The sequence below is a fragment of the Bactrocera neohumeralis genome, chromosome 6, assembly GCF_024586455.1.
Source record: "Bactrocera neohumeralis isolate Rockhampton chromosome 6, APGP_CSIRO_Bneo_wtdbg2-racon-allhic-juicebox.fasta_v2, whole genome shotgun sequence".
Taxonomy (NCBI): Eukaryota; Metazoa; Arthropoda; class Insecta; order Diptera; family Tephritidae; genus Bactrocera; species Bactrocera neohumeralis.
Genome location: NC_065923.1, coordinates 57,880,589 through 57,890,370, shown reverse-complemented (window position 1 = coordinate 57,890,370; position 9,782 = coordinate 57,880,589). Strand labels below are relative to the sequence as shown.

Sequence of the window (9,782 nt, the reverse complement as noted above, 5' to 3'; positions counted from 1 at the left end):
ACATACAAACCAATTTGGACATGTAACGAACATGAAAACAGATAAATCAACCGTGCGAAGTGATAGAAAAATACCAAAGTTCATATATTTTCATACAAAATATATGGGGTCTAGCAAAGCACCATTGGTGCACTTAGGTGTAATATTATAATATCCTTTTTTCGTCCTTTTCGATACGATATCCTTGAATTTTTTTTCTGAATCCTATAGACAATAAAATTCTAGGAAGCTACCTGGAAGCGCAAGTCGTTTGCTACACTCTAAATATATTTAAATAACATTTAAAAACAAAATATGCCTGGCCAGAACCGAGGGTCTCGATGAGGGTTATAAAATATATTTGTGAAATGGCTTGAAAATATGTCCTCGAGAGATCAATTGGATCGAAAGGGAGGTTTAATGGCAAGAATATTTTTACTCTTCCTTTACAGTGGGCAACTTAAGGTCTCGATGGAGTACGTCGTTTCTCACATAAAGAGATGTAACCAAAGTACAGCTACACAAACCATAGCATGAGCTGTGTTCTCTTGATTTGCACGTGGTTATCACATGTACACCTCTTGTCAATTGTAAGATGCGGATTAGGCCACTTATGGGTATATTCCGAACCTGAGCGCATGCCGTCTGCATGGGCTTTCAGGTATTGATGTCAATGCTCCGTTTGGTTGCCACGGTGTAAATTACGTAGTAATGCTAAGCGATAAAATTTTTCTGCTATCACTTCAAAGAAAGTTGGGCCTCATGAAAGCTTTTGTGCAAGCAGGAGCAGACTGTTAATATATTGCAAATTGAAAGATGGAATTTTCAGAGCTTCACAGCTATTTGACCTTTTAACGGACTTTTTCTTTGCTGGAAATCTTCCACCGATATCAGATGAGAATGGTAAAAGGTTTCATAGGGTTGTTATGTAAATTAAAGATTTCTAAGTTGGGAAATGTTTTGCGCCAATTTTCTGGATGTTAAATTCGTTGCCTAGATAACAAAATATGATAAACTCTTGCATGAAAACAGGATACAGTATTCTCCCTCTCCTCCCTGTCACGCTTTTTACCCAAAAAAAGCGATATAAGTGTCAATCTGCCCAAATACATCATGTCCTATCACGCTATAAATATGTACAATAGTTTGCGAACCCTTTAAAATTAGGATCATTGAGTCTGGAAAATATTGGAAACAAATAATAAAACAATATTGTTATATAAAACATAATAAATGGATATTTAGTTATTCCCAAATTTGTAGAAATACATTGACAATAGCTTTCCAATCATTATAAGCACCAACAGTTATCTTTATGCGATACTCCCCCGCTGGTGCTGGCAACATAGTAAAATAGCTTGGCCTAAGAATAAGACGGTCAACGATGATATCATTCTGAAATTACAATAAGCCTTAAAATTATTTGATCATAAGTAAAAAGGGTGGTTCATATACTTTTTTGTCAACCAATGAAATTGCAAATAATGTGAAAGGTCTGCTTAGAAAAAAACAGTAACTTGCCGAAAAAGCTCCTTCATTGCCTCATTGACTTGCATATATTGAACGCCCCATATATTGTATTTTGAATGAAATGTTATACTTACGTTATAAGGACAAGTGTGGTTGATATTTGAATAAAGTTCTAAAAATTTGAATATTATATCCAAGAGGGCGACACGTTTTTTGTTGCGGAGAAATTCACAAAAATTTAATGTTTTATTGAACAAGAAGGGACGATAACCGTTGTATTTCTTAAAAAATTCTACTTTTAGCTGAAATACAAATGACTAATGTACAAATTAACATCATTTTTAATTATTGCGAGTACCTAAACTTACGCTAACATTGTTCACTGGTACTTCAAACAGCTTGACGCGCAACGAAAGAGCGACGTCATCGCGAGACAATGCTTTGAGCTTACAGTAGGCGAAATCGGCAAATGGTTTATCCAGCGCTACGCACTTAATATTCGTAAATTTGATCATTGACACAGGATGAACAGAACGCAAATTAAAGCTAAACTTTAAAGCAAATATTAACCACATCGACGAGCAACGCATTTTTGTCGACTGAAACAACACTTATGCTTGATAAAGCAGCTTCAGATAAAATCTCGAATATTGAAAACAAAAACTGACTCCATGAGCAATAAAATATGTGGAAAACCCAGTACAGTATTGACGAGATCTAAAGGACTGTGGGATTTTTTGTTTTTTCTTTTTATACCCTGAACGGGGTATATTAAGTTTGTATCACCCAGAAGGAAGCGTCGGAGACCCTATAAAGTAAATATATAAATGATCAGTATGTTGAGCTGAGTCGATTTAGCCATGTCCGTCTGTCCGTCCGTCTGTCTGTATATATTCGAACTAGTCCCTCAGTTTTTAAGATATCGTTTGAAATATTGTAAGCCCCATTTTCTCTTGAAGAAGCTGCTCATTTGTCGGAACTGCCGATATCGGACCACTATAACATATAGCTGCCATACAAACTGAACGAGCGAAATCAAGTTCTTGAATGGAAAATTTTCACACTTGACGAGGTATCTTCATGAAATTTTACATGGATTACTGCTTAAGCGGGTGTTCTGGTCTAGAAATTTAAAAAAAACGTTTTTTTTTTATATTTTCAAAGTTTAACTATACAAGAATATTTGTACAAGAGGATTTTTCAAAATTCAAATTATTTTCGGAGATATAGGCATTTTTCTGACCCGGCATTCAACAATCTTTTTTTTTGGTTTCAGATAACTAGGAGGGTTGAAATAATGGGTACGGTCATGTGGAAATTTTTAGAGACCTCCCACTTCGTCAGCTCATAATTTTTGAAATTTTTTACTTTTTTTAGTTTTTAATTTTTTTATGTACTCTTCTAAAATTAACAAATAACTACTAAAAAAATGGATACTAAAAATATTTATTGCCTTTTTTACGACACTTTAAAAATTATCTGAAATTCATGCTTCTAGACCAGAATACCTCCTTAAGTTAATAACATAATCTTCGAAAAACTTTTTCAGAGCGGATTACTATAGCATATACATAGCTTGCATACAAACTGAACGCATAGTTATTAAAAGAAATGCACCTGTGAAGGGTGTATTAGCTTCGGTGCAGCCGAAGTTAACGTTTTTTCTTGTTTATAATAATTATTATTAAATAACTGTGAATAAAGTGAAATATAATTACTTCGTCTGATAAATATCATTAATAATATCCATCAACAGTCGCTGCTGGAACCATCAAAATACTCAATGCTGTACCAAAATGTGACTTTAAAGGAGGTAAAATGTTCAAAAGATCAAAAACACACAAAATTTTCGAGACGGCAGTCACCAAAGATAACAAAGGAAAGTTTTGGGTAAAGTTTAGTGTTCGGACCGAATCCAAAGCGTTATAGACGCAACCATCACCTGGAAAAGTTATGGTTACACAACATTTTTCCTTAAAGTATGGAATCTATCAACGTTTGGAGCTGACCCAGCGTCTACTCGTCTTTGTATGTAATACCAGATTGAGGTTCAGTTTAATTCCAGCTGAAGTATTCATAATATAGGACGTCGATACTTTTTAAGATTAAAACAGGCTTTATATCAAATTTCGATACTTCATCAATTCTTCTTATGTTAAGGCTCCTAGGGCGTATTCTTTATGCTCTAGAGCTCTATCCATATTTAAAGTTAGCGAGTGAAGTGCAGTCGCAGTGGATCTAGCCTTCGTATAGGTCTTATCTGCTTTCGATATTTTAGCCGACAAAAGTTAGTCTCAAATTAGACATCTAGAATCTTTAGAGGGCGTTTCGAAGATTATAGCGATATTTCTATAATTTGATATCATTTTAGTAATAGGATTTTTCCCTTCAAAAAAAATACGGTGGATGGACGGCACTTTCTCATTTTTAAATCGATCGCATTCTAGCAACGTCGTCATTTAAAGATCACCTCAACGTTATACTTGCTTAATAGCCGCTGCTGAAGACTTATGATCTTTTACAACTTAGCGGCTTTCCACTCCTTGAACTCGGTTAATCGCGAGCAATTCAATTCTCAAATGGATTTCAAAGTCATGTTTCACAGAGCTATACATAAATATATAAAATACATTCTTGAAGCCATTACCCAATTGCAAAATATAGGACTAATTCCTTGCCATTTTGTTTGCGACCAGGGCACCAATTTTCAGAATTTCGCTAATTTGTTAGGTGTTTCAGCGTCACGGCCTTTTTTTAATGTTAATGGCAAGGAAGTGTATTTTTTTACGATAGCCCCCATTTGATAAAAAGTAGTCGTAACTGTTTACAAAATTTAAAAAATACGGTTTTCTTTAAAAATTGTCGGGTAAGTTGGTCGGATATTGTTCATTTTTATGAAACCGACTCTAAGTCGAGTTATCGGTGTGCGCATAAATTAACCGATGCTCATATTTATCCAAATACCTTCCAAAAAATGAAAGTTAAATTCGCGTCTCAAGTATTGCGTAATACGGTCGCTTCTGGTATGTTGTCCCTATATAGCTCGGGAGAATTAAGCTCGAATAGTAGCAGCTTTATTAATACCGCGGAACTCGTTTCGTTTTTAAATAAATTATTTGATATTTTAAATAGCAGTTTCGTTGAGGTTGTTGTACCCACTAAAAAAGTGTTTGTAGGTTCCCCTGAACAGTTAGATTTTTTAAATGAGGCAGAAAAAATTCTAAAAACTATTCGGGTCGTAGACGATTTAGAAAGCAACACAACCAATTTTTTTTTATAAAGGGGTGGGTGTTAAATATTAACAGTTTAAGACGATTGTGGCGATTTTTGTCACACTCAGGTTTTCCGTGCTTAAAGACGAGACGACTATGTCAGGACAGTTTAGAACATTTTTTTGGGCAGATTCGAAGCAGAGGAGGTACTAGAGTAACTCCCTATATGTTTTCTAGTTTGTTTAGGAAATCGTGGGGCTTACGTTACGTAAACGTCGTAACAAAAGGAAACTGTGAGCTGCCTTTAGAACCTGATGCCACAGTAATTTCGGAACATACATAGTAATAATGTTCTACGTAATGTGTGTAATGATTCACTATTGAATGACCTTTCTTGGCAGGATTTTCAAGGTCTACCACGGCCTGAACACTCCCTCGTTAGATCAATAACATTAGATAGTAGTTTAGAAATTAATTTTTTGAAAGAAAATGCGTTTAGCTACTTTTGCGGCTATTTTTATTTAAAAATTTTCAAACTGCACACATGTTCCCTGCCTTTACCATATTTAGGAGATGAAATTCCTTCGGACGAATTCATCTTCATGCATCAAAATCAAATAGACAAATGCAATTTAGTGAAGCCGCCTGAGGATTTTATTGCATTTGTAAAAATTTTGGAAACCAGATTTTTAGAAGAATTCGACAGTAATTGTCATAAAATAGGAAAAGGAGATATTCTTTTTAATAAAATGAAAGATTTTAGGCCCTTTTTGTGTTGTAATAGAATTAGAATATATTTCTTAACTAAATTTTTAAATAAAGACCTTTCTGTCCCTAATTTTAAAAATAAAATTTTGTGTGTAGTAGGTGTTAACATAGGTTTCAATTTTTTTTTATTTTTTAGTGGTTACAATATGCGAACTGAAACTTACGATAGAATATAAAAAAGTAAAAAATTTTTAAACAATTACTGTTCAAAATTGAACATGTTCGTTGCTGCCAAAGGACGGACAACAACATTATATTTAAAAACGTTTATATATTATTAAATCTTACTATTGATACAGTCCACTATTATTAGATATCTATGTTCAAATATATTGAACATACATGCATATAAACATAAACACATACTAACCGTGCGATTCTGTAACTTGAGACAGTCTCAAGTCTCTAAATTTGAGATTTTAAGTTAGAGACAATTTTTGAGACTTGAGATGATATTGCTATTCTGTAAGTGACAGTCACAAAATCTATTACATTTCATTATTCAGAGATGTTTTTACACTTGAATGAAAATAAATATGTCGATAACAAATATTAAATTTTCTATAACATAGTCAAAAAACATAATTATCAATGAAAATAAAAATATATGTTGACTTTGTTTCATAATATTTACGAAATTTATGTAAAATTGATTTACTTTTAACCTTTTCGTGTTTGAGTTGCTTACAAAATATAAAGAAACGACAATCGATTAATATCTATGATGATCTCTATTCAGTATATTTCAAAATGGCAGACAAGAGTTCTTTTTAGTTTTGTGACCTGCTAACTACCAGGTCTCAATATTTTGAGACTAACGCTAGAGACTGTTTAGTGAATAGTAACTAGTCTCAAATTGAGACTTTGCCTCAAAATGTCTCAAATAGAGACTAGAGACTGGTTACAGAATCCCGCTATAAAACAAATCCAAGGTCACACAACATGTGCACTTGAAAACAATACCATACCATGTAGCATAAACAATATGCTACATATAGTACATATGAACATACACACATACACATATATTAAGATAGTTAAGATAGTTCTTAAAATTGTATATAAATAAGTGAAAATTCTAAATAAAATCAGAATGAAATATTTCTCACTCGACGAAAGACGGTTCTATTTCCCCCCACCAGAGGTAAGGAATAAAAAATCTTTGTTGAGTTTAAACAATTACGATAAAGAGGCTCTAAAATTATAAAGCAATTTTTTTTAACAAAAATTAGAATTTGGGATTTAAATGTAGGCATTTGTATATATGTAAATAATTTGTTATATATTTTTATATATTTTTTACATGAATTGTTATTGTTTTGTTTTTATCGTTATATGTATACATTTATCGTTTTGTTTTTTTCGTTATACAGTGCACTCGCGGTAACGTGAACTAATTAAAACCAAGGGAGTTCACGTTAGTGAAAATGTTCACGTTAGCGATTGTCGAATTTGAAGACGCAAAATAACTTCAAATTGCTAAATTCAGGATTTTTACACATTTAAATGTAAAAGTATTTTATTATTGCCATTAGTATGTTCATGGGTATGAACATATATATTAAATTGCGAATAAAATTTCACATTAGATTTATTCATTAAAAAAATCCGTTATCTTTTTCTGCTGCTTTTTCCTTTCTAATAGCTGAAATACTGCTTTCTCCCTTAAGCGTCTAAGTACACTCATGTCGCTCTGATCAACCATTGCATCTCCAGCCCATTGCAATGCCTTGTTAAAGATTTCAACTGCCTCACTTGCGGCAATTTTCTTTATGGGGTCTTCGGCAATACCATCATCATCGTCACTTTCTTCAATTTGGTGGATTTCGGTGATTTCATGGATTTCGGTGGTATCATCAACACAAGGGTCATCGTTCCACTCTCGAACCATTGGCAATGTAAACTCAACCTAAAATAGAAAAAAGTAATAATGATATCAAAGTGTGTCGTAAAACTTCTTCCTGAGGACTCAAGTCCTGAAGGAGATCAACTGACATTTGCATTAAAGAGTTTATTTCTGCACTCCATTTGTTAATGGAATGTTATATTCAGGGTCCTCCTCGTTTCCCATTAAACTTAAAATGTTTTTCCAACAATTGGCAAGAGTTTCTGTGCTGACCCGATCCCACGCGACAGATAAAAGGGTAACAGCATCTTTCAACGTTACATTTTTCATTGATTCAAGCAAATCTAAGTTTTTTGCTGCTATTGAAGCCAACAAATTGTTTCTGTAATATAACTTCGTTATTTTAATCGCATTTTGATCCATAGGTTGGATAAGAGGGGTGACATTTGGCGGCATAAACATGGCAATTGTATTTCCATCTTCAGTTTTTAATTCTGCTTCACTTGGATGAGAGGAAGCGTTGGCAATAAGTAATAATGCCTTTATTGCTAAGTTCTTCCGCTTTAGAAACAATCTTACCTGGCCAAAAGCAAGAATTTATAATAATTACTAATTAAGCGAAAAAATTTTTTACCTGTGGCACAAAAGATTGATGGAACCAATGTTTAAAAATAGCAGACGTCATCCAGGCTGATTTCGAGTTCTTATAATCCGTAGGGCAACTAAAGTGTTTAAAGCTGCGTGGATTTTTTGCCTTACCAATTACTAAAAGTTTAAGTTTATGTGCACCCGATGCTTTTGCGCAACAGAGAAATGTTATACGCTGCTTCTCCGTCTTTGTTCCTGGAGCAGTTTTCTCATGCGATGATACATAGGTCTTATCTGGCAAAAGCTTCCAGAATAAACCAGATTCGTCAGCATTATACAATTGGTCATTACATAACTCCATTTCCTCAATTTTTTGTTTTAGTTTCAGTTTAAATGGATCAACCAATTGAGGCTGCGATGAGAGTTTTTCTCCAGATACTTTAAGCAATCTAACTCCGTATCTTTTCTAAAATCTCTGGAGCCATTCGTCACTAGCATTGAATCCGGTCGCGTTTTCTTTAAGTAGGGAATGCAATTCCTTAGCCTTTTCTTTTAGCATTAATCCACTTACAGGACAATTCCTTTCGCGCACCCGGATGAACCAAAGGTATAGACTTTTTTCCATAGCTGGAAGCTCTGACGATTTTAAAGTTTTCCTTTTTCCCGGTCCTTGGTATGTATTATTCACGCATTTTAAAATGGCTTCTTTTTTCTTTTTAATACTGCATATTGTTGACTTAGCGACATTATATTTTTTTGCTAAGTTAGTCACACTTGTTCCTTTTTTCAGACTGTCTAAAATGTCTGCTTTTCTCTTTTAATTGCAAACACTTCGATTTTTTGGAACTCATTCCGATTGATTGATCACTCCGCGAAAGAAAAAACCTTCAACTGAAGTAAGTCGTTGTCATTCCCCGAACTTAAAAAATAAAATTTAATGTATTCGGTGTTGTTCGTATGTTAATAAAAAGTGTAGTGAACAAAAATTTTGTTCACGTTACTGAGCTTTCTAAGTAAGTTTGTTCACGTTACAGAGTAGTCAATGTAAAAAAAGCGTGTTCACGTTAGCCCGTGTTCACGTTAGACGGTGTTCACGTTACCGCGAGTGCACTGTATAATGAATTGTTATCGTTTTGCTACTTTATGTAAATAAATTTTTAATGGGTGATATAGGCCTAAAGGGGAACCGAGCACCCAAAACTAACTGCGGTAACGCGCCGTTTTGCATACCTCCTGGGTGGTGTGGAAAGTGCAATTGGGCATTTTAATTTAAATGCCCAAAAATTCGTATTTCGTTCGATCTGGCCACAATGGAAAATGTTATAAAAAACGCTTATATTGAGGCGCCCTCACACTAATCTATATATATATAATTAAGTGGCAAAACTTCCTGTTCGCATACTCCTCCTAGACGGCTTGCCCGATTTCAATGAAATTTTCAGGGGTGTTTGGGGTCTGTTTGGAGGGTGCACATAAGATATTTAATGTGTGTATCATTGCACGTTGTGCAAAAAAAAAAAAACAAAAAACGAAACAACTGGCGGATGTTTACAATTAATAAAAAACATTGACATCGCATGTTGATCGTTTTAGCCTGTCATTCGTTCTTTCTATGGATGACTGTCAAGCTAACAAGACATACAGAACGTAAGTGTTCCGAATGCACTGAGTGTATCAAAAAAAATGTTTCAACATTGTGTGTATTTTTCTCAGATTTCAACGTGATTTACATTCTGCGTACAACACAAAGCAAGTGAGTATTGTTGTTGTTTCATATGTGATGCCATGCCGTTCGATTGTCGCTTGAAAATGCGCAGTGTGTGTAAAAAAGAGTGTTTCAACATTGTGTGTTTTTTTCCAGATTAATTCCATCGATTTGCTACATTTATTCGAACCGATTTTGTGTTTTCTGCTGACCG

At 34.1% G+C, this 9,782-nt stretch overlaps 1 protein-coding gene and 1 pseudogene across 1 annotated transcript; both read right to left on the bottom strand.

The window, feature by feature from the left end:
- Window positions 1-1,224: 1,224 nt before the first annotated feature.
- LOC126762382 (uncharacterized) lies at window positions 1,225-2,039 on the bottom strand. Its single transcript, XM_050479109.1, has 3 exons — window positions 1,818-2,039; window positions 1,584-1,751; window positions 1,225-1,374 (listed from the first exon to the last, which is right to left on the bottom strand). Exons 1-3 carry the CDS (start codon window positions 2,037-2,039, stop codon window positions 1,225-1,227), a joined length of 540 nt encoding a protein of 179 aa, XP_050335066.1.
- A 4,874-nt stretch (window positions 2,040-6,913) lies between these two features.
- LOC126762339 (jerky protein homolog-like) lies at window positions 6,914-8,668 on the bottom strand (annotated as a pseudogene).
- Between the last annotated feature and the right edge of the window lie 1,114 nt (window positions 8,669-9,782).

Coding starts and splice junctions, on each gene's coding strand:
- LOC126762382 (XM_050479109.1), bottom strand. CDS start 2,039: ATGCGTTGCTCGTCGATGTGGTTAATATTTGCTTTAAAGTTTAGCTTT. Junction 1,752..1,817: donor TACCAGTGAACAATGTTAGC/GTAAGTTTAGGT, acceptor TTTGTATTTCAG/CTAAAAGTAGAATTTTTTAA. Junction 1,375..1,583: donor ACCACACTTGTCCTTATAAC/GTAAGTATAACA, acceptor TTGTAATTTCAG/AATGATATCATCGTTGACCG.